General features: G+C 38.7%; 1 protein-coding gene across 4 annotated transcripts in view; it reads right to left on the bottom strand.

Moving 5' to 3' along the window:
• The window catches only part of wdfy3 (WD repeat and FYVE domain containing 3), a 143,598-nt gene that overhangs the window by 37,806 nt on the left and 80,111 nt on the right, over positions 1-25,681 (bottom strand). For 3 of the 4 annotated variants that reach the window (XM_055199920.2, XM_055199918.2, XM_055199921.2), the window contains 22 exons: positions 25,170-25,401; positions 22,589-22,749; positions 21,638-21,749; positions 21,324-21,514; positions 20,896-21,048; positions 19,831-19,904; positions 17,397-17,558; positions 16,064-16,158; positions 15,816-15,936; positions 15,481-15,698; positions 14,045-14,241; positions 11,276-11,410; positions 10,930-11,109; positions 10,521-10,754; positions 9,026-9,125; positions 6,852-7,012; positions 6,021-6,250; positions 2,554-2,663; positions 2,257-2,439; positions 1,148-1,305; positions 965-1,042; positions 624-851 (listed from right to left, as the gene is read on the bottom strand). In XM_055199920.2, coding sequence (XP_055055895.2) covers positions 624-851; positions 965-1,042; positions 1,148-1,305; positions 2,257-2,439; positions 2,554-2,663; positions 6,021-6,250; positions 6,852-7,012; positions 9,026-9,125; positions 10,521-10,754; positions 10,930-11,109; positions 11,276-11,410; positions 14,045-14,241; positions 15,481-15,698; positions 15,816-15,936; positions 16,064-16,158; positions 17,397-17,558; positions 19,831-19,904; positions 20,896-21,048; positions 21,324-21,514; positions 21,638-21,749; positions 22,589-22,749; positions 25,170-25,401 — 3,513 coding nt within the window. The remainder of the gene's footprint in view (positions 1-623; positions 852-964; positions 1,043-1,147; positions 1,306-2,256; positions 2,440-2,553; positions 2,664-6,020; positions 6,251-6,851; positions 7,013-9,025; positions 9,126-10,520; positions 10,755-10,929; positions 11,110-11,275; positions 11,411-14,044; positions 14,242-15,480; positions 15,699-15,815; positions 15,937-16,063; positions 16,159-17,396; positions 17,559-19,830; positions 19,905-20,895; positions 21,049-21,323; positions 21,515-21,637; positions 21,750-22,588; positions 22,750-25,169; positions 25,402-25,681) is intronic. The other variant, XM_055199919.2, reaches the window with a different exon arrangement.

Below are 25,681 nucleotides of genomic sequence, written 5' to 3'. Positions count from 1 at the left end.
TTAGGAATGTAAACGGGGTTTAAGGAAGAACATTTTCCGGAAGGCATTACACTTTTTTGAAAATCATAAAAAATTATGGCACAGGCTGGGAACTTTAAAAAAAAAATGCTGACAGGGAAAGAGGTAAACGTCATCACGCATGAAGATCTCAAAAACAAAGGAACATGGGCACAATTCCCAACAAAGATTCAACCACAGAGTATTTCCTTATAATACATTTTTAAATAGCCAACTCAGAAATCTAACAAAAACATTAAATGATCCAAAACACTCTTTGTTCAATACCTTAACGAAAACAGAACTTTTGACAAATTCACAGGAGATCATCTTCTGACAGTAAGAGAAAAAGACCAAAAGCACAGATTGCTCGGCCCTGTACAAATATGTAAAGTAGCCATGTCACAATTAACCCCGCGTTAGTTTGTGCCCTGCTTACTTGTAATGTTAGTGATTCACATTCAAACGGCTTTGTTTTGGTTAATGGGATGAAATGGTGTTTTTTATGTCGGGGAGTCAAAATGTATATATATCTGCAATGTTTTTAATTCAAGTTACAGTGAGAAGGTGACTTTGGGAAGCAGGTAAATAGCAGGTAAATAAGCAGGTAAATAAGATAGACTAACCTGAGTGCTGGCGTTGGGTTCAGGGTCAGGCACATAAGGATAATGTATGTAAAACATGTCATTTCGAACCATCTTCTTCCTCATTCTACAGGGACCCTCTGTCATGTCCAATTGAAATTTATCCAGGTGGGAGCCAATAGGAGGACCCCAGAGACCCCTTTCCCGAAGAAGCTCGTATTCAATCCCTGCCCACTCATCCATTACATATTTCAACGCATTCTGCTGCCTCTGTGAGAAAACATATTTGGATGCGTTTTTGTACATGCCACACCAATAAAATAAATCTGTGATCAAATCTAAGAATAAGCATTGTTTGTATAGGTTTGTACTGTGCAGGTTACCTCTTGATACTCCTTGTACTGCATTGCCACCAAGTCTCGAACCACAGCAATGTGCGTGAACATCCACTGGAATGTTTCCTGTGGCCATTCAAAACAATCAAAACTTTCTTTTAGAAACAATAAATGTGAAACAAGGCCAAAGCGATTATATCAGCTGTGAAATAGTTTTCACTGTTTTGCTACCTGGGCAGAAAGGTTGTTTTTGTTTATTCCGCTTTCCTTCTTGCTGCGGCGGGAACCAGTCAGTTTGGACAGACCAAAGCCGCTGCTGACACGAGACAGTTTGGACTGATTCGCCGGGGCAACTGTCTCGCCCCTGCTGATGCATTTCTTCTCATGGACTAAAAATGAAAACAGACAAAGCTTTGACGCAGCTAGAAAAAACATCAGAGGATGAGAACAAGCACTTTCAGCAAGACACATGAGCACAAAGTGACAAAGACAGACACATGATGATGTGTGTGTGTGTACAAGCTGCTAAAATTACTGTAAATATGTGTGATATATGGGTGAATGTGATGATTTAACGCCTTCCATGAATAAAATACTATCCAATAATACTTTTGATGAAGCATTTGAGATTTAAATTTTATGTTTTGTAGATGTGTTTCATCAAAATTTACCTAGAATTTTTGTTTTATTTATTTATTTAAATCTTTATTTGACAGGGACAATGGATAAAAACAAAGTACTGCCCCAGAGTTAGCTATAGAGCTAAATGTTATCTGCTGTCCCTGGGCAGGAGTAAACCAAATTATCAATAAAAACACCATACAATTGAACTCTTTCCCTGCTACTGATGAGTTATCTCGTCAATTTAGAGAAAACATTTCCCTGCCGATGACACTTCCCTGACAGGTTTTGCAGTAATCTATAATTCCGCTATTATCCACTAGGGGGGGTTTTGGGCGTTTTGAGGGACCAGAGCGTCAATCAGAAAGTTGAAAGAAGCTCAACTTTATGATAACAAGCTATGACATGGTTTAGTGGCAAGCAGCTGAAAGACTTCAGAGTGGCCAAAGCATCAACAAGCTTCCCCGTACTTTTTGACAAGCGTCCACAAACCTGACTTGCCTTTAACCATCCTTTCAAATGTGATTTTAAGCTGCACAAAAGCAGTACACTGTCTAATATCAGTTGGTAAATGAATCCAATTATGAACATTGTTTTTGCATGAAAAGTTATTTAGCCACTTTCTACAAAAACATTACCATTTCATGCCCTATTTTATACCCTATTGGTCATTGTGTAAAGCAACAGATAAAGTGTGGTTAATTGGATGTTTTCCTCACTCAAGTGGTTTTGCCAGCTTTTGGCAGCAGGTTCCTCCAGAGCAGGTCGAGCGGTGGCAATGTCCACGTGTCCTCTGTCATTGACTGGTAGAGACACTTTAAAAATGTCCTCTAGCATTTGCCTCTTGCTGTGCATGAGCTCTGTCCACACTCGATTCACTGCCTTGAGCAGCAACTGACGCCCTAAACACACACACATACCAGAAAAGGTTAAAATCACACAACAACTAAAGTACAGAAAAGTTAGGGTATTAAATAGTTAAAACTGTTTGCTTTGTATTTTATGGACAAAACAACCTTCGCTAACATCTTGGCTCTGGACACTGTCCGACTCGTTCTCAGAAGGAACAGCAACATGCCAGGTGGTCATTCTGGCCTCCGCCTCCAGCCCAAAGCCCTCCACACTACTGGAAAGCAAGATGAGAGTGATGTGAGCAACTCCTCAATAAACAACAAATTCTCATACAAAACAAACAGTCTTTTCTACAGTGACCAGCTATTATTAAGAACCCATTGTGTATGAGTAGTTATTATCCGTGACTAGCTGTCAAAATAGGATTTATGACCCCCTGTCAATCACATTTTGACAGGTAATGTCTGAGTAGGTGTACACGTTGGACAGTTTTGAGTGACCCTTTTATGGGTTTTTTTAGCTGGCTGTCTGAAGCTGAGCGTGTTTTACGAAGTGTCAATCAACGCATTGGTTTTCCTGGGCGTGTGTTTTTTGTCACGCGAATGTTTGTCATATTTATTGATGTGAAAAAAAGTTTGATGTGTTGGCTATCCAGTTTCTGGACTGTCAGTTTTACAACCGGGGTCTCTCTCTCTCTCTCTTACCCTCCGTTCTCACCCGCAGCCCTGCATTCCTTCACAGCGGGGGGTGCCTTTGTAAACGGGTAAGTTAAAGATTTCTAAAACTCAGTGTTGGTAAAATAAATGTAATTCTTCCCACTTTGACAAAAAGTAAAAGGTTTATTTTAGATTTTAGGTTTCATTACACAGATCTTGATTAAAACTTTTGATTGTAACATCACAATTTATTTAATGAAATATTCCGTTAACGTGTATCAGTTTTGGGCTAGTTACTCAAACCAAAACAAACCAACTGCAGTTGCATTGAAATTAATTGGAATGCACAACCAAAAAACAAGATTTCTGAAGAATTAAAAAAAACGGTGGTTATCTCGGTTTGCAACAAAACTCTTCATATATATATATATATATATATATATATATATATATATATATATATATATATATATATATATATATATATATATATATATATATATATATATATATATATATATATATATATATATATATTTATTTATATATATATTCATAAAGCCCAATTTATAGTCGTGCATAAGCTCTACGCCGTAGGTTATCCATAGCCTCTGCATAGCCTGACGTGCACCTTGCAAAATGTTTAATGCACGTCAGTTCTACGCGGACCGCAAGCGCTGTGATTGGTCCACCAGAACCACCCAAAGATGGGCCAAGTTGAGGAGTGATTTAAGTCAAACTGCAACAAAAGTCGCTGTTTATTTACTGGTCTTTTTAAATCATACACAACAAGTTGCTGTTTCTTCTGCATTTGTGGGTTAAACTTGCCAAGCTGCTTCTTCACTGACAGTCGCGCTGCTACTGTGGTTACACGCGTGGATACTGCCTACCAGCGGTCTGTGTGTTTGCACGTCGACGCGGATGATGACACAAAAGTATGAATGAAAACCGACGCGGAACCTACGCCGTCGCGGCTACACCGTAGGACCTACGCACAACTATAACGAGTTCTTTACTAGTTACTCCTTTCAAAAGTAATATTATTACATTAATCATTACTCCCTGCCAACAGTAATTAGTTACACTACTAGTTACGAGGGAAACTATTATTACTAGTAACTAGTTACTGCCCAACACTGCATGGTATACTGTTTTCTAAACATAAGTGACCCTGTCTGTAAAATCCAGTCTTAGGAGGATTAAAGTTTGATTTCAATAATTCATTTCACATAAGATTTACTCAGTCAATGTTATATTTGAACACAATGTTCTTTCATTTATGCAGGAAGATTTTATGTAGCAACCAATCAATCACAAAAATGACTTAAGCTGGCAGGACACACATTCATTTGATCAGTACAGTGTCTGAATTCCGACAATAAAAACGAAACATTTCTGTACATCACTAGACACTGGAAATGAAATCAATCAGTTTAAGCTATTGATCCTTCAGCTTAGCAGCACAGCACACTAATGCAGTTTTGTTCGCTGTCTCTGTGCTAATCTCATTTCTCAGTCTCTCTAAAGCTCTGAGTGGATCTAAATACAGCGCAAGACTCTCAAATGTTGAAAACAGAACAGCAATACACACTGCACAATGGGGTTGTGCTGATAGACGACACTATCGGACTTCTCCTTGCACCTGAACTTGCCATGCGCCAAGCTTGGACATTTTCTCGCACCTGGGATTGTAATGCCGCAGGGCTTCAAAACCAATGAGAAAGCTGTTCGTGTTCCCTGCAATCCAAGTAATTTACAGTGTGCCCGGGCATTGATGGCGCACTCGGATTAATGGCATAACATTTGGTTGCGGTCCAGAAAGTGTTGCCAGCTGCCCATAAAGGCCGAGTGCATGATTTCTGAAAAACGCTTTGGAAAAGGAAGTCGGGCTGACTACTTAAACACACTTGTAGCCAATCAGCAGTAATGTGTGTCTACTAAACGACATTGTTGCCTGGGTTGCGTATGTGTGGGGCGGGTCTATCAAAAGAAGGTCCAGATTCTACTTGGGTAGGGGTGTGTTTATTTAGGTGATTTTAAATGTCAGCATTGGCTTTCAGAGATCACGCACACCCCACCTTTAAGGTAAAGCAGCATCAGTTTTTGTTGACCAATCCAGCGGCTTGTTATAAACAAATGAGTAAAAATGAGCAAATAAATAAGAAAACTATTGACCCGTCCCCTGATATTAACGATATAATTATTATCAGGTATTTGCAAACTCATAGGCTGATGACAGGATGATCTCACTACAGAGAATATCACCCATACTAGTGCCAAGAGAAAATACCGCCTCTTTCCTCCTATCTACTTTATATTATCTGCTTAATCCAATATTCAAACTCAATAGTTAGTTAATTTGAGTTTATAAGTGTGTCGATAATTCAAAACCTTTGTTCGAAAATGTGCCAATTGTGCTCTGATCAGCACTGACAAACATGACTACAGTGTCATAGACCAATTTAAAATATGAATTTTTTAGGCCCAGTGCTGGTTTCTTTCTTTTATGTGACATCCTTACATTAAATGCTACAAGCAAATAATAAAAAATGTGCATAGTAAACAGCATAATAAACAGGACTCTCTTTTAAGACAATAGGCTTACTTATAAAGTAAGTACCCCAAAAACTCTCTATATCTTCTGTTTTTAACATCCAAGGCCATGATTTCAAATCAAAAAGATAGGATTCAGTACAAATGTATTTGTTACTTAATATAGAAGTTAACAATACAATTGTAAAAAAATCCACCTGCTTGGCAAAGTCACCATTTTGATGAAAATGACTGAAACTCTACTGACATTTAAATACTAAACTATATCAAACATTAAAAACTAATCATACAGACTTCAAGGTGTTCATGTACATAAATATCACAAATGCAGCTCAGAGTAATATTCATAAATCTTAAAAGGACATTGTTTTATACAATTACTTTGATTTCCGTTGCCTGAAAATAATAATGTTGTTTCTCACCTTCCCGTGTGCAGGTTAATTAAGCAGTGGGCCAGACAAGCCACAAAATCCTGGTCATGGTTTCCGGGTCCCAGCACAAGGTTTCGGTTTACTGTCAGCACGCGCAGCGAGTCCAGCAGTGTGACCTGCTGCGGGACAGTCTTGTGTGGACGACAGAGCTGGTAGAGGATTGTTCGGTTTAGACAATGGTAGATAGAGTCCAGCGACAAACCCTGCGATCGCCTTTTGGACTGTTGTGGACACAGAAGTGAGAAAATGTAAGAAAAGTTTTGTTGAGAAACCAACACTCATACAAGTCACATGGGAACTCAACTGTAAATCTTTCTAAGTCTTACACACAAAAAGAGAGTTTGCATGGGTTTTATAAACTCATTAAAAGGATTAAGAATGTAAGAGAATGTGAGGTATTTTATAACTAATAAAGAAGTAAACAGAACAAAGCAAAGATATTTAAACAGATTTAATGGTGTTTAAGTGTCCCCTATTTACTCAGATGCTAATACAGGTTGAAATTTGGCAGTTGTTTAAAGTTTATTTTTTGTAATTACATAGACATAAAGTACTACTTTGCATGAACCATACTTTGTATGAACTGTAATAGGAAATGTTGGGAATATACATTAATATAAAACGATCTTTAATCTTTATAAACTAGGAAAGATATTTGTAGCTCAAAATATGTAGTTCCTATTATAATTATAAGTGATGTCACTGGATTGGGAAAATCTCCCTTAGACTGATGTGCGGCTGCGTTGGCAATCATAGACAGTGCAAAAACTAAATTGTATGCTGTGTAGGGAACCTGATACAAGGTCACAGATCTTCTCTCACCTGGGTTATCAATTGAACTATAAATTCCACCACTAGCTTGGACTCTTTGTTGAACATTCCCTGCCACAGCTTATCCACCACACGCTGGGTGAAATAGAAGACATTGTTCACCAGGATATGGTAACTTCCTCCAGTTGTTATTGGCAATGATGCCTCTTCACCTGTTGGAGGACAGATCCACGGCCAGAGAAGATATACAATAATTATAATTCAAGAAAATAACAATGACAAGAGATTTACTAAAAGGTCACAGAAGGTGTTGTGAGCTTTGGAATATTTTAGTTTTTCGTAAAACTGTTATTTCACTTTCTGTTGTTTCAAGGCCCTACAATTATGTTTTTATGCTGAATGCAAAAGATAATTTGCAGGATGTCCTAGTGTTTTTAATAAAATGATTCGATAACTTGTGTGAGAGTATAATTCCTAGACATATCAGACTAGAAAACCACAACTTTTAATTTTCTGTCGGTCTTAGTACACGATGTAACTACAGAAGAGTCAAGTTTTAAATAGGAAAAATTCTTCTCAACTCTTTTGTTATTTTTTTAACGCGATGCTAATGGTCTAATCGGATTCAATGGATTATGCTAAGCTATGCTAAAAGTGGTACCGCTAGACCCGGAGATCGGCTGAATGGATTCTTAGGGCGTTTTTACATCTGTAATTCGGTTCATTTGGTCCGGACCAAAAGCAAAAAATGATACATTGTAACTTTTTTTGCAGATTTGGTTCCATTTCACACCACACTGATTGATCTGATCCGCACCAATTGAAACAAACCAAAATTCTGTCATGTGATAAGATCAACATCACTCATTGGCCACATGTATTTGAACGTATTTCCTAAACGGCTTCACGATTGGTCAGAATCAACGTGCGGGAAATTCCAACGGAACCCCCAGAAGTAAACAAAAGAAAGATAATACAGCAGACACCATGGACAGACAGCTGCGCGCTGTAATTATGTCTCCGTGGTTGTTATACATAGTTTGTATACAGCACTCTAGACAAACTGTTCATTTTCAGAATGAATCGCGGATGCGGCTTGAAAACAACGGTTTAATGCACTACAAACGGCGAAGACAAAAAATTTCCGAGGCTTTGCCTGCACCTCCTTGCAACTCCAGGTATGTCCGCGATTTGTCATTGTGCTAATATTGCTAATAGAAACGGTCAACAAACACTTCCTCATCCGATGATGCACTGCGCAGTTGACTACGGCAGCTGGTTTAGTCCAAAATGCGCAGTACTCTAGAGTTCGTTTGAAAGCGTACCGAGACCACCTCTGCAAGCTGGTCTCGGTCCGCTTGTTTGGTCCGCTTTTGGTGCGCACCAGAGTTCGATTGCTGCATTCTCACCTGCCCAAACGAACTGTACCAACTGAGCAATCGAACTCTGGTACGATTCAATCGAACTAAACAAGGTAGGTGTGAAAACCCCATAAACCTCTAAAACTGTAAAGCTGGGAAATGAGACTATTTTCAAAAAAGTGGAGTGTTCCCTTAACAATCATTATTCACTGAAAATCATCCATAAAGCTTGCACTCATGTATATTCATGTACCGTATTTTCCGCACTATAAGGCGCACTTAAAAGCCTTTAATTTTCTCAAAAAATGACAGTGCGCCTTATAATCCAGAGCGCCTTATATATGGATCAAGGCAAACTCCGGGTCAATGTCAAAATGTTCCGGCCGGCTCGCGCGCTTCCGCAGGTATCGGACTGTTTCATTTACAACATGTTTACTGAATTATTACCTTCCACGTTTGGGAGAAGAGTGAGCAAGGCTGGGAGATATTGTTAATATGCACATCAACGTTTCAACAACGTCACCATTGTGAACTGAGTTTTCAGAAAGCTTAATAAAGTTTGACTTTATCTGACATTCCCATTAGCACAGCTCCATCTCGTGGAGGCATAACGCAAACCCAGTCAAACGTTAGACTGCAGTATCTTACTCTATGCGCCTTATAACCCGGTGCGCCCTATATATTAAAAAAATTCTAAAATAGGCCATTCATTGAAGGTGCGCCTTATAATCCGGTGCGCCTTATAGTGCGGAAAATACGGTATATTATGTTTGACATCTCATCTCAAACCACAGAATTTCATTTTTAAAGTACGTGCTACAGTAGAGATTTCAAAGTTAACACTAGTTGGGATGTAGAACTAACCCAATAAAACATCTGCTGCGAGGAGCTGCTCCATCACACTGTCCAAGATGTAGGACTGAAACTCTTTCTGCTGAGTTCTGGTGGAGCGCTCTGGCGAGGCCTGAAAACAGAAAGCAAAGTAAGTGTTTCGGCCAATTGCAACCTAAGATATCTTCTAGTGATACAGGACAATATAAAATATATTTATAATTCTTAATTCTGATAAAAGATTAAATATTTATAACCCTGGACCAAAAAAACTGTCATAAGGGTCATTTTTTTGAAATTGAGATTTATACACCATCTGAAAGCTGGATGGTTTGTTAGGATCAGACAATATGAAACAATTAATTTGAAAATATGGAATCTAGTTCTGTATTTTACACTTAAAGCCCCGTTTTCAGATTGTTTATGATGAAATAGAACGGTTTTGACTGAAATTTCGACATATGCGGCTGCCCCGAGAATTTTCGGGTGTTTGTTGTATTGTACCTACAATGGGTTTATAGGTGCACTGGAACAATCCTTCCTAAAATGCATTCAACTTTCGTTTACAAAGACGTGAAACACACCGAGTGGTCAGGGGTGTTCACTGATATGCTCACACAAAAATCGCTGCAAAAGATGCTTTTCAACAGGTGTTTTAGCATTCGTTGTTAACTTGTGGACCTATTTTTCCAAACGCCTCACACTGAGCTTGAATAATAGACACTCCAGCCCAGTTGGTGGCGATAATCCACCTTTGCCAATTGCAAGAATAGAAACACAGTTCCCGGCGCGGAGTAATACCGTACCTCACAGCACATCTAATACAAGTCAATGGAGTTGGACAAAACTACGATAAAACATCTGTTGGAAAGCATCTTTTGCAGCGATTTTTGTGTGAGCATATCAGTGAACACCCCTGACCACTTGGTGAGTTTCAAGTCTTTGTAGGGGTGTAACGATTCATCGTGCAAATGCGCGTTTTCTCAATGAATGAATTTGAATGAATTACGGTGAAATCCCGGCACATCCGAACGCCAGAGGGCGCTCCCGTGCAGAAACTCCCTTTGTGCCACACAAGAAGTAGCATTACAAACGCTATTCCAGGAAATGTCTACACATGAATATTTATACGCTGTTCTTCAATTGTTTCAGGTATTTTTATGATAATAAAGAATATAAAGCCTTAAAGTTCTGCGTAACTAAGGGCGTGGCCACTTGAGTGATGGTTGAACTGCCACTGCTGTCACTCGAATCGAGCTAGGTGGGCGTGGTTTCAGCAACCAGCCACCTCAGCTTCACCCATGTTCCACCTCTTTACCCAATTTCGGTTATCCGCGAGTGATTCACGGTGATACGCGGCCAAGATGGCAACGGCAGGCTACGCCTACTTTGAGCTTCAAAAACAATCTTCACAAACCAATAAGTGATGTAACGAACACTACGTCCATATTTTCTTTACAGTCTATGGACTGGATATGTGGTCCAGGGTCACATTTACTAAAATATCTAAGTTGGAGAGGCTTCTCACCTCTAGCAGAAGATCAATGATGGGGGTCTGCTTGCTGGCAGGTGTCATGCACAGGTTGTCCATTATAAGGACCCTCATAAAGTCAAAAACATACTTCTTGGCTGGGTGGTTGGTCAGGTACGTTTTAGTGCCCACGTTACAGTATTCGGACTGGCTGCGGTTCATGCCTGTGTCTGTAACAAAGGCTTTAAACTCTTCTGCGGGTGAGCCGGCTTCATCATCCAAATCAGTCACCTGAGAAAACGTGACGTTAATACAGTCAAAACTTTCTGAACACAAGAATCCTCAATTTTTTGTCATGTAAAAAAACTAATTATCCAAGGACTGAAAAGGGTTTAGAAATAAAGCAGCTAATACGGTTGACAGTTAATACACTCAGAAAACTACGAAACAAAACTTAGCTTCGTACCATCTCAGAATAGGGCCGAATATTGAAAGGGAAAACTGTAGCAGCAAGTGTACATAAGAAGTCTGGGCTGTGCCACATAGGTGCCAGGTCTGGGATGTTGTGGTAGAGGTATCGGAAAAACTGCATGAGAGTGATTGGATATTCTCTCAACCAGGAACCCTCCTCTTCTGACTGCCAAGGCTGTAAGAAAAACACAAACTTAACCCTTAAAATATGTCCGCTGCATTTTTCAGGATTAACAGAAACTGGATATTAATTAGCTGTTGCTCCAATTGCAATGCATCTCTAGTAAGATTGGGTAGATATGAGTTAGGGTTGGTGCAGGTCAGGCAGACTGTAGACTCACCAGGTTCAGCATGCTGCGCAGCATGGCTAAGAGCAGGAATGCTGCTTCAGTGCACATGTTGTGAATGGAGCCCATCACTGTAGCGCTGGAAGCTGGGACACCAAATATAAACGTCCAGATAGAGTCCAAGTCAAACTGTGTTGGAAGAAAGAGACAACTCAGAAGCTTGATATTCAAAAGTCTCCCGAAGGAGTGTACTGAAGTGTGATTAAACTACAAAGCTCTCAAACAGAGGGAACAGTCATATGGCGTTACTGTTAGATCAGTAGTTCTTAACTGCTGGATCACCACCAAGAAATGACTTGTAGTTCAATACAACACTGTGGTATTTTGGTGTACACTGATTGGTTACTGATAAAAGCAGCAAATGCAAACATGTACAATCTGTGTGACAACTTAAAGTTCATTAATAACACTATGTCAAGTAAAATACGCACCAGATTAAATAAATATGGGTTCACTTGCAACTACTTAAGACTTAAAAGTGGAATTTGTGACTTTTAGAAGAATCTCTTGAAAGAAATGCAATATAATATGCCCATATTATCAGTGGTGTAAAAAGACACAGTTTTGTTTTTATTACCTTAGAATGAGCCATTTTATGTACATAGTCGCCATTTCATGGAAGTTGCCATTCCGAATTATGTTTCTACAGTACCCCTAAATGGACCAACTGTTCTATAGAGCATGCTTTTACTACGTTGTTTCAGACGATGATGTGTTTGTCCTATGGCGGCTACCGTAGCTTCACTTTGCATTTCGAAAGGGAGGGGTGAGTTGTGGTGGCAATTCACAGTCTCACCACTAGATGCTGCTAAAAGTCACACATTGCACCTTTAAAGGAATATTTTTTATTTAGTCGAGAAAAGTTTTTTGAGGAAAACATTCCAGGATTTTTCTCAATTTAATATACTTTATTGGACCTCAACAGTTTACAGTTTAAATGCAGTTTAAAATTTCCGTTTCAACAAAGGCTCTAAATGATCCCAAACGAGGCTTAAGGGTCTTATCTAGCCAAACGATTGTCATTTCTGTCAAGAAAAAGCAGGTTTTTTTTGGATGAGTAAAATGACCTGGCAAAATAACTCTAGTTTTTAGACAAATAATATAAAATTTAAGCGAATTTGTATTTAAAACAAGGAAAAAAATCTGTCAATGGAATAATAAAAAATTTCTTGAATTTAGTGTTTATGAAAAAAGGAAACTTATTTCAAGAATATTTTTCCTTTTCCGCTTGTTTTAAGCACTAGTTTACTTAAAGGAATATTCCATTTTCTTAAAAGAAAAATCCAGATAATTTACTCACCACCATGTCATCCAAAATGTTGATGTCTTTCTTTGTTCAGTCGAGAAAAATTTGTTTTTTTTTTAGGAAAACATTGCAGGACTTTTCTCACTCTAACGGACTCTAATAGAGCCCAACATTTAACACTTAACAGTTTTTTTAAACAGAGCTCCAAAGGACCACAAAAAATACCAAACGAGGCATAAGGGTCTTACCTAGCAAAACGATTGTCATTTTTGACAAGAAAAATAAAAAAATGTCCACTTTTGAGGCACAGCTTCTCGTCTAGATCCGGTCGTGATGCGCCAGCGTGACCCCACGCAATACGTCATGACGTCAAGAGGTCACAGAGGACGAGCGCGAAACTCCGCCCCAGTGTTTACAAATGTGTTGAAAGAGGACCGTTCCTACGTTGTTGTATGTCAACTGATACTAATGAATGTCTTTGTGTCAGTTTATTGTTTACAATGGTCTGCAAATGTGCGTTTTATATATGTAACACGTGACCTCCCTGCGTCACTACGCATTTGCGTTAGGTCACGCTGGACCGGACCTAGACGAGGAGTTGTGGTTTAAAAGTGGATATTATTTATTTTTCTTGTAAAAAATGACAATCGTTTCGGTAGATAAGACCCTTATGCCTAGTTTGGGATCGTTTATAGTCCTTTGAAACTCCGTTGAAAAAAACTGTTAAGTGTTGAGTTAAGTATTAAATGTTGTGCTCTATTAAAGTCCATTAAAATGAGAAAAATCCTGCAATGTTTTCCTCAAAAAACATAATTTCTTCTCGACTGAACAAAGAAAGACATCAACATTTTGGATGACATGGTGGTGAGTAAATTATCTGGATTTTTCTTTTAAGAAAATGGAATATTCCTTTAAAGTTTATATTTTTGTCTAAAAACTAGGCTTATTTTCCTACGTCATTTTGCTCATCAAGAAAATACATCTTAATTTAAGAATTTTTAGATTTTACTGAAAACAAGACAAAAATACTAAGTAAGAAAGTCATTTTTTGCAGTGGGTGAGTAAATTATAGAGATTTATGAAAGTGGAATATTCTTTCAAATAATTTGTGCAGGCCACAATGTGTTTTGCGCTTTTAATAACTGTCTGCCGAGAGCACATAAAATTGGGACTACGCAGCTCATGGTAATATTATTTACATTTTAATTTGTGATTAAAAATGTAATTCTGCTATAATAAAAATTTTTGTACTGTGTTGTGTTGCCTCTCCAATGTAAAATCTGGGTTCTGAGGCAAAACCAGTTAGGAACCACTGTTCTATTTACATAAAATGTGTGACTTAATGACTGGAAATACAACAGAAATGTGATTACATAACATGACTGTCATTTTTGATCATTACAAAAGTTAGCATGCACAAGTTACAAAAATAATGACTGTAAATATTGATTGTAAAACCACACAAACACAAAAAAGATTGAAGTCTAATTAGTAGGGAAAAAGGTTTGAATACTGACATGTACCTGAAGGCTGTCAGGTAGGTCTGTGATTGGCTGCTGAAGGAAGAGGGCCATGAGCATGAAGTAGATCTCGGGAACATTGGTGTGTTTGGGCAGCAGTGTTTGCAAGACAGGAAATCCTGGGAAATGGCAGGCATCTCTGTTGATTTCACGCACCGTTGACCTGCCTCCTGCACTTCGACCGACGTTAAAACCTGTGAGAGCAAAACACACAATTTTTTAAACCATCACAAACATCTAATAACTGCATTATAATAACATTGTCTTGTACATATACAAAAGAATTGTGGAAAGGGCACTTTTTAGGGCATATATTAACTATGCCTAATTCCTCACAAACAAATGTTTTTAATTAATTCCTCACAAACAAATCCTTTTCTTCATTTTTATCTTGGGCTCTTTTGACAAGGTACTGTAAATTTTTCAAAGCTCAGTCTAGTTGAGTGAGAATAATTTATTACAGTGATGCACCGATGTATTGGCCGCTGATATATTGGCCGATTTTTGATGAATTTGAAACCATTGGCATATCAGCAATAGCATAAGAAAGGCCGATACCGATTGTTTATTAATTAAATGCATTAAGTTGCAAGTTGCATAATTCAGCATTTAAAAACAATTATCAAGAGAAATAAACACTTCCAAAAACAAAATCTGTACAAATTAGTTTGTCAGATGTGCGATGAGGAAAAAAAAGAAAATCACGCAGTTAATCATGAGAGATTTCTCGTTTACGTGAGCCATGCGGTCAGAGTAAGAGTATTTCGGAAAATGTCTGGGTCTGGGCTTTTTTCAAAATCTCGGAAAAAGACCAAAAATCACTGTATACAAGTGTTTAATACAAGCTTTTTTACTTTTTTTTGTACACTCGACAATGCTGTGAAGAAGATCGGTTTTACACGGATCCACTAAAATGACTAAAAATGCTGAATTATGTGGGCCAGTGCAGTAGATGGCGATGCTACTTTGTAAAGAAACACACCTGCACACATATGCATTCTTCTACAGAGCAGTAAATACAAACAATAAAGACGTCACGTTTTGTTTAGACGGATGAGATAAGGTAAGTTTTTTTTTTACTACAAAGTGACATTGAACTATAAAACAGCTACATTTTGTAAACTTTGTTGTAGAAGTGTTAATAAACAAACAAACACAGTCCTATCAGCCACCACTGTTGTTTGGGTTATACTTGCGCATGCCTATAGACCGAATTAACACGTGTATGACATCAGCATTATAAAAGATTTACGTTTTCGTAGTCTGCATGGAGACAAAGCGGCATACTTTCAAATTGCACTTTTAACCCCTTTTCAAATGTTGGCATTTCAGGACCCCAAAACGCTGTTGTCATACAATGTCATGAGTGAATAAAAACCCAGTTTTTGTTGAAAACACTGTGTAAACAGCCAGTAAAGCCCTGCAAGGCTTACCCAGAACAGTGCCAATCTTATTAGTGAGCACAGAGTCTGTATGGTCCAGCCAGCCACCTCCTGTCAGGCCCTCCTTAAACCGGCTCAGGATGGATTGGTTACTCAGCAACACCACCAAGATCAAGAGAGCTGCCGTCACCGTGCTGGAGTGAACGTGCTCTTCCATAAACATAAGCAACCAATCAAAACCCAAAGTGCGTACAAGCTCCTCGCAAGCTCTGTGGGCGGCAGCAGAAGGGCAAACATAAAGGTTGAAGATTGTTGATGATGAGCGATAAACATGAAGGTTAAACTTTGAAGATTAAATCAAACGCTAGATATGAAATGAAACTCACTGTGCGTTAACTGTGTTCTTCTCTTTGCAGGTGAAGAGCAGCTTGAGCAGGATGTCAAGCAGTCTGTTACGCAGAAGAATGAGGTTGGATGACAGAAGGCCTCCAAACTCATCGTCAATTCCTAGATACATCCAGGAGGGACATACCAATCAAAGGGGAAATGATACTTTTAGCAACTCTTTTGGGAATGCCGAGTTGACTTTCTTCATCAATAAAATGCTAACATCTTTTAATGCGTGTGAGTTTACCTCTGTCGATTTTCTCCTCATTGGTGTTCTCCATAACAACAAACTTCTCACAAACTGCAAATGTTGGTAACGTTGAGGAGATGAACTGCCCAAATCTGACATGGCAAGGAAACATTGGCATCAGTTAACAGATTGTTTGCAAGTATTATGGAAATAAACAAACAAATCAATAGGTTTTTAAAAATTTAATTGTATTAGACTGCTCTCAGGAATCCTTAATTCTTATTGGTGGTTAACTATTTTGGTATTATTGTCTTTAGTAGCACTCATAAACCTCTGTGTTCTTAAAAAAAAAAAAACATGTTTAACTGTCCACATAATTGTTTAGTGACCAGATATAATCTACAGTGTTTCCCATACATTGATTTATTTGTGGTGGCCCACCACAGAATCAACACTGGCCCCCACAAATTTTCATGATTTCCATTTCCATTTTTATTTCACTATTTAAAACAGCTTAATTCGGCTTAAAATATAATTTGATATATAATACAGATCAAATACAGATACAGATCAAAGAGTAGAAGTGAAACATATTTCAGGTGCCAACACTAGATCAAACGCAAACACGACATGACGACGTCACGTATATGCTAATTAGCGGGTGACGTCATCACCCCCACAGTCTCTCAAAATCCTTATATTCGTATGGTCATAGTGACAACATAAACCTCTATTCAAGGATGATACATTCTGATCTGCCTGTTGGGTGTTTATTTTGTGTTATTTACTGGGCAATCGCACATTATGCAATACTAGGTCTCCAAATAAGCCTTAAAGCAAAAGTTCACCAGAAAATAAAAACTGTTCCATAATTTACTCATCCTTCTGCCATCATACATGTAGGCCTATATGACTTCTTTGTTAGAAAACAATATTTTGAGCTTATTGAGCGATTGATGCGTCACATATTATATTATAAAATACAAATTGGCAATGTAAGTTTAAAAATATAGTGGCACCACCACGTCGATAATGTCAAATCTCACTGGTTCTCTTCATGAGAAATGCAAGAACTAATGAGATGTATGTTAAAATACAAATCATTTCACAAACCACAAACAACTGCTGGAGTCATTTGGATTACTTTAATGACATGTGCTTTTTTCTTAAAAACGTTGACCACAATTTTCCATTACAAAGCTAGTAAGAGTTTGGATAGTACCTAATATAACCAATTTAGCTGAAGAAAAAAATCATATACAACTGGGATGGCATGAGGGTGAGCAAATGAGATTTAGAAGTGAACCAAGTCAAAAACTAAAACTATTAAAAATTTTATTCAGATTCTGTCTTGTAGTTTTGTGGTTCAGATATGGGTTGTGCATCTCACCTGAGCAGGTCATAGGAGTTGGGAAAGCCCTGCAGCAGCAGACTGAGGACATTGCCGATGGCAGCAATGGTGGGCTGAGACAGAGACTGATCCCTCAGTGTAAGCAACAGTCTGGGGATCAGCTGGAACTCCCGCAATAGTTTGGCATTCTTAGCAGCTTCACTGAGAACACAAACAATTGGACCAGTTCAATAATCACATATATTTACAGTATGGCTTTATGAAGAGCCATTTAAAAAATTAGTTACCACCAAAATCAGTATTCTTAATTTATAAATTCTTAATTTTATGCAAAATCCAATATTCAAAGTCTTATTCTGTCATCTTTTTTCCCAAAATGCAATAAACGCCAGTCCTCCTTCTCTGCATAATGCAATAAATCCGCTCAACAAATCACAACGCACCATTCCATGCATTGTAAACAACAATGGCGGCGCGTTGAATAGTTTTTCTCATCTACTTTGTACTTTGTGATCAACAAACAAACAAAAACTAAATAAACCTTTGATGGCAACGGTATATTTCATGGTATACATGTTGTTCAGTTTATATTGTTTTTGGATTATAAAAATGTGCAGTTATTTGCCACTCACTATAGCTTTTAACTGCTCACCACAGTTTTAAAATATGGACAATATAAAGTAAATAATGTTAAAGTGAAAATGCCCAGATGATAACAACAGATTAAGTCTTGATTGACAGAATCTTGTTTTTAATTGAGTTATTAATTTTATAGACTACTGAAGCTATAGTATGCATTGTTTTTTGTATTTATGCATACATTACATTAAAAATAGGCAGTATGTAAAATTAACAGGTATAAATTTAGGCACAAACCTACAGACAGGATAAATACCTGTATATATGAGAGACGGAGCTCTAGATATAGATATTATGACGGGTGCTATGATGTGATGGAGTCTGTTTTAAAGCAACACTATGTAGTTTCCATGTAAAAATGACTTACAGCTCCCCCATGTGGTTGAAAAGCGCAACAGTGCCCGGTATCAGACACTCTTCTGCAGGCAGGGGGAGGGGCGGGCTGTGTGCTCTACCCTCCACAGCCACTTTCAGAGTGTGCTTGTAGCAACTAGGAGGCTGCTCATGTTGCAGCAACAGTACAATTTGTCCAGGTAAAAGTTGTTCTATCACTGAAATAATCTTAGAGACATTATTATATAAAGGTAAAAAAACTACATTGTGTTGCTTTAAGGTCTTGACGCTCTTTACTTTCTATTACATATTAACATTTGTGTCTCTTTCTCATCTTCTTTCTAATCAAAGATGTTTGTACTATAAGCAAATTAGGCGTCAAACTACATCGCTCCAGCAGCGCACGTGTAACTGATATAAACACGAGTTTTGTCTTAGCTTGCTTAAAGTTCAGAAAACTTTGCAACTATTAGCATTATGTGAAGAACTCTTTATTTGGCGACCCGTTGCGCGCGCCTCAAGAAACCTCTGCCCGTCAGAGACCGGCTGTATGAGCAGAGAGAGAGAGAGAGAGAGAGAGAGAGAGAGAGAGAGAGAGAGAGAGAGAGAGTTTCGCTGGAGACCCGCGGTGGATTCACTGCATGGCGCTTATTATAAAAATTACACAAATCGTTTATTTGTTATGAGTGGATTATTTTACATATAGATCGCAGCTTTGAGCATTTCTAGAGTTTTCAAAACAACTGCTTGCTTAACGTTACTGACCGCTATGTTCGTTGTTTTAATGTCCTTCCACCTCGCGCACGCATGCGTGAATTCAATGACGCGGCAAGTTATTAATTATTAAATCGATCCTCTAAGTTACGGATCGATCTTTAGAAACTAACATGAAAATCGATTCCGAATCGGTGAATCGATTTTTTTCAACACAGCCCTACAGCGCACATAGGTTTTTCCGCGCTCAGCGCTGAGGGCAGAGAGTTAAAAAATATTCAAGTTTGGGTGAAAAGCTCCGCTCATCAATGTCAGTTCTCACACGGCCGTACAATCACAGTGGAGGAGGGGCGGGACATTACAACAGCAACCAACCGGCTCACAGCTGAAGTATCACAGCTACCAAAGCGCTCTGCATTCGCTGTCCTCCATGCGTTTTCAGCCGCGTTTAAAAGTTTGGGTGTGCACGCCCCCTAAGGGCAGCACTGTCATGACCGCAATCTTCTGATGCCATTAATCCAAGCACGTCATTAAAGCCCAGACGCTTTTAAATTTTTCTGCATGCCAGGGAGCGAGAACCTGGTTTTAAACCCCTGCGCGTGTACAACCTCTCTAGTGCAAGGAAATGGCAGAGCCACGTATATTACATACTCATGTGCAAAGAGAAGAGTCCGAGTCATGCGCATTACAAGTTCAGGTGCTAGAAGGAGTCCATGCCGCGCGCGTTCAGATCTAAGCAAGAGGGGTTAAAGATTCAGTACACAGTGTTGGAATACAGATGAATTACCTTGATTCAGTCAGAAGTTCAATGAAGTGCTCGAAAAGAGAAAGATGCAGTTCGTAGGGAGCATGAAGCCAAACCTGAAGGAACATCAAAAAAGTTCTAACAATGTAGAATTTTTAAAAATGCTGATTACATTTTGTTTAAAGGATTAGTCAATTTTCTTAAAAAAAATTTCAGATAATTTACTTACCACAATGTCATCCAAAATGTTGATGTCTTTCTTTGTTCAGTCGAGAAGAAATTATGTTTCCTGAGGAAAACATTCAAGGATTTTTCTGATTTTAATGGACTTTAATGGACCCCAACACTCAACACTCAACTCAACACTTAACATTTTTTTAAACGGAGATATACAAGACCAAACGATCCCAAAGGAGGCACAAGGGTCCCATCCAGCAAAACGAAAAATATGCATCTTTAACCACAACCTCTCATCCATCTCCAGTCCTATGATGCGCCAGCGCGATCTCACGCAATACGTCACCACGTCAAGAGGTCACAGATGACGAATGCGAAACTACGCCCCAGTGTTTACAAGTGTGGAGAAAGAGGACCATTCCGAGGTTGTATGTCGAAGGATAATAATTGATGTCTTTGTGTCAGTTTATTGTTTATATAGGTTCATATATGTAACGCGTGACCTTTCTATGTCACTACGCAATTATGTGAGGTCGTGCTGGCGCTTCACAGGACCGGATATAGACGAGAAGTTGTGTTTTAAAACTGCTTTTTTTGTCTTGTCAAAAATGACAATCGTTTCGCTAGATAAGACCCTTAATGCCTGGTTTGGGATCGTTTATAGTCCTTTAAAAACTCCGTTGAAAAAAACTGTTAAGTGTTGAGTTAAGTGTTAAGTGTTGGTGTCCATTAAAGTCCATTAAAATGAGAAAAATCCTGGAATATTTTCCTCAAAAAACAATTTCTTCTCAACTGAACAAAGAAAGACATCAACATTTTGGATGACATGGTGTTGAGTAAATTATCTGGATTTTTTTTTGAAAATGGACTAATCCTTGGACTAAGTTTTTATAAAGGCATAATCCTGATGCAATTTTAATTCCTCCTTACATCAAAATCACAGAGTAAATCCTGGAAAGCCGTGGAGTTTGGAATGATAGAAGTCTCGTGGCCACTATCCACAGTCCCAACCAGAGAGAAAGTCAGATGCAGAATATGGCTGTTCAACAATGGCCGTTTCTTCTTCAACAACATGGCCAAAAGCTAGAACAGAAGAGGTTCAGTTAAAGACCAGATGAAAGATTCAAAAATCACAACCAACATAAGCTTCATGAGCAATTGCATTTTTATACAGACATAATAAAAGCAGCAGGAAAGTAAAACAGAGCACCATCTGTTATCTTCAAAACAGCATGCCCCACCCCCTTATGAGCACCCATTTGTTACCAGTTGCACCAGAATACAGTCCAAGCTTCCTATTTTACAGCAGAGGGAATCAGCGGCTCAAAGGTCACAAAGTAAATGTTATTGTAGCCCACCTGGTAGCCTTTGATGCGCTCCATCTCTTTGCTAGCCAGAGGGTTGCTTTTCACAACACACACTAATGCTTTAACTGCAGCATAGAGACCCTCAACATCCGATGCCATAGCAACCAGGCCAAGAATGGCTGCTGCTCCTCCTGTGTACTGTAGGTTTGTTGCCACAGGTTTGGTAACGAAGGCACGCACACCTAGATGGAACAAGATAGCAGCTGTGGTTTAGTGGCAGAGCTGTGCTGTGACACTTTTATAATGTTCTTATAGTCACTCAAAACAAAACAACACAACACATGTCAGACCGAGTCAACACTCACCCAGGTAACCAATGACTGCTGCTCCGATATTTCTGGCAGGTCCATTGAGATGGCCCACTGCGTTGTGGACAAGCTTGACTGGTGTGGCGCTGTCATGAGAGGAAACCCCCAGCTGAAAAAAGCATGAAAATTATTTATCAGACAAGCGTGTTTAATCAACAGGGTTCCCACACCTTAGTTAACTTCAAATTTAAGGACCTTTCAAGGATTTTCCAGGTCAAATACCCTCAAATTCAAGGACTAAATGTGGGGACACATTTCAAGTGAGAGCATCGTGTTACTTTTTAAGATACATTGTTACAGTTCCCTTTCGAGGGAACTCACGCTGCGTCACTGCGGTGACACTTTGGGGACGCCTCCGGGGGTAAGTGTGTCTGAATGTGTAAATCAAATTCAGCCAATGGTGAGGCTTAACGACAAAGACAGGGTGACGCGGGAGCCAGGAAGTATATCGCTATCTGAAATGTTGCCAAAGACGACGTTACAGGGACGCAGGAAGTATGGCAAGGGCGATGCAGCGTCTCGTTCCCTTCTCAGGAAACAACAGTTACATACGTAACCCGAGACGTTTTCATGTGTCAAACACAACTATGCAAAAAAAGTATGTATATTTAAGTATATTTTGGTATGAATCAACATTCGCATAGTCTAGAATTTGTATGATATTATCCTACACTACACAGGGAATAATATGGATTTTTTTACAGAAAACTTCTTGCATAAAAAAGATTCAAGCACTTTCAATGATCTGTATCTATGTATGTATATTTTCAAAAACTTTCCAGGGCCTTGAATTTTTTTCCCCAGATTCACAAACTTTCAAGGACCCATGGGAACCCTGAATCAAGTACATCGGTTTTACAGGATGTTGCATCATTTATGTCATTTAATATTCAGTTTTACTTAATAATATTAAGCAGAAAAAAGCAGAAAGAGGATAAGACTGTTGACCTGTTTGGCAATAGCTTTGCTGTCCAGTTTATTGTAGACCTTTCTGATCTTGGCCACAGTGAGAAATGATACAGAATGTGCATAGAGGCTGAAGGAGACCTTTTCCTCTGGGACTAAAGCAACAGGGCAGGGCGGCACAGCCTCAGTCTTTGAGTCTTTACCTGGAGACACCATAGGAAAACATTGACAGATCAGAAAAAACCCACAAGCAACCATATGATATAAGGCTGTGTCCTACATATACAAGAAAAAAAAATTACTCAGAATACAGGCCCAAATTCAAGCTAAAGCACTTTTGCATTCAGTTTTTCAGTGTGGAAATGTATTTATTTATCATCAAAACACAGTTAAGCAGATGCCACATGCCCTGAAACAGTATTTAGTTGTATTTAAATGTAGCTGTTTTAAAGCATGCACTACTTCCATTTTATATAAACTAGGCTCATTGTGGAGAGCCACTTATAATAATCTGCATAATTGTGCCAAGCAAATAGTGTTGATTTTGTGAATAAGCGCTCAACAATTTTTTTTGTAGTGTTTTTATCAAATAAGGGCAAATAATGTTACAACCATCACAGCAAAAAATAATAATAATAATAAGACCCAGAGCACACTTGCACAATCTGAAACTGGATTTGTTTGCTGTTTGCTTAGCGGGCACGTTAGATTCTTATCCAATCCCCGCCCCAATGATTACAACCTCTACTAACTTACAATCAAACTTTTCATAGAGACTAGGGCTGCAACTAACGATTTTCATAACTGATTAATCAGGCAATATTTTATTCAATTAATCGACTAATCGGATAAAATATAAATATTTACTTTACTAATTAGATCTTTTCACCTATTATAGCTAAATAAGGCACTAAATTAGGGTATTCAAGTGTAGAGGTGTACTTTTAAAAGTGCAAAAGCCACACACTACTAAAGTTTTACTAATATAATATTTTTGATTTAGATATTTTAAGCCTTAAAGCAACACTAAAGAGTTTTTGCTCTTTGCTCGCCCCCAACAGGTTAGAAGCGTAATTGTCTATTACCACTGTCGTAAATACTGCAGCATAGCTGGCTCTGATTGGACTGTAGGTCTGCCGTAAAGCAAGTTTTTGTAGTTTTCACTCGAACTACAGGACCGCGACCTGACGATTGGAAACTTCTTTAGTGCGGTTTTGGCCGATAGAGGGCTGCAAAGCGAATGTGAAAGTGCCGTTCACACTGTTTCGAGTGGATGAACGACTGAAACTTTTTTGGAAACATTATTTTAAGGTAAAAAAAACTCTTTGGTGTTGCTTTAAATAAAAAAAGTTTGTGCAGCTTTTAAATAGTAAAACATCATGTCAAAATTAATAAACTAATTTTAATCTTCAGCTTTCGACCTTGATGAATATTAAGATTATTTGTAATTAACTAAATAAATAAGCCATTATGATATGAAAGTGGTGATATACATGCGTTACAATAATTAAAACCTGCATTTTCCCCTTACTTTAAAACAGATGCTTGTGGTTCATTACTATTTTTACGAAAAACCAACAACAATTAAACAAATACAAACTCACTTATATTAAAGGAAATTGAACCTTTATTAACCAGCGTTTGTTTGCGTTTTTGCTTCCGTGCTTTTAACCAAGCTGGTCGGCTGCTCAGAAGATCGCCTGAATAAACATGCAGCTTGCATTGGATGAAGTAATAATGAGCTTGCGCGGAATTAAGAAACAGCACCTGACTTTAATTATTAAAGCACAGCTTGCTCGCGCTGTATGAAGAAACAGCACCTGACTTTTTTGGGGCTGTTTACATTTGGTATTAAGATGTGTTTTCGTTGATCGGATCACAAGTGGACGAGAGAGACACATCACGTTTACACCTGGTATTTAAATCCATCTCTTTTGTCCACTTTTGACCGCTTCTGTCCTGAATAGGGGGTTGATTTGAGGGGGTGGTCTGTGGAGACTGTGTGCGAGTCTCTCTGCTGTCATTTAAACACGAGTGACAGTAATGACGAGTTTATATGAACGTGAACTAACATTATGTCGGAGTCCGCTGCTTGTGTTGTAAGTAAACATGCTGCACAGTGTTTTGTATGTGTATATGTAAGAGCTTTCTTTGATATTTCAGCGCAATTGATGAAATAAGATCACGCAACTTTCACACGCTTGCAAAATAAAAAACTATGCGGAGATCAGCCGCTTTAGTTTCATCAATGAAAGGCTAAAAATAGCGATGTACACCGCGCCAGAAGTCAGAAAAGACGTAAATTATTGTGTTCAGTTTCTCAGATTAGATAAATAGGCGGAGAGAAGGCCTATGGCTGTTCGAACACATTCAACCACATGTGCGTTTACATTACAAAAGCAATCCGATCGAAAGGGTTTCCGATTACCTCTGAACTTGTGCGCAGCTTGCATTGTAAGAACAAAATGTGACTGACTTTGAGCAGCCAGCTCGCGCTTTATGAAGAAATGGCACCTGACGCGTGCTGACAACGAATCGATTTTTTTTTATTTTATCGATTAGTTGTTGCAGCTCTAATAGAGACCATAGTTATCCACCACAGTGTAAAATCACAGGTACTCACATGGCATGTAAACAGCTTGGAAACTGCCAACATAATTTGGTCCCAGCTCATAGATGGCAGCTACACTTGCAGCAGGCAGCACCTCCTCCAGAAAGTGTGTGGGCCCCAGTCGCCAGACCAAAGCGGAGAGCTGGCGTTGGGCCGGCGGCGTGCCGATGTAGCTGTACACCGTGCTCACCACGGGTGGGTTTGCGGAGGCCGATCCGCCAGGGGCGTTGTGAACATAGTGCAGCTACAATGATAAGAATAACAAGAGAGGTAAGCCTGACCTCATCGGTTCCTGAGGCAGGAAATGACATTTGATTAATCAGAGTAATAGTAAACCTGCAGTGATTATAGTGAATGAAACAAGAACATGAAACCTCAAAAGGAAGCAGAGGCTTAAAGGTGTGAAATAAACAAGGTGTGAAATTATCTCCTGAGTTAACTGAGGTGTTTCTTTTACAGAAGATAAAATATTTTTTGCATTATTTTAACAATACATTTTTGCAATATTGTCAGTTTGATTATTT

The sequence above is a fragment of the Misgurnus anguillicaudatus genome, chromosome 22, assembly GCF_027580225.2.
Source record: "Misgurnus anguillicaudatus chromosome 22, ASM2758022v2, whole genome shotgun sequence".
In the NCBI taxonomy this organism is placed as follows: Eukaryota; Metazoa; Chordata; class Actinopteri; order Cypriniformes; family Cobitidae; genus Misgurnus; species Misgurnus anguillicaudatus.
The sequence above is the reverse complement of the archived record's forward strand: the minus strand, read 5'-3'. Positions and strand labels throughout refer to the sequence as shown.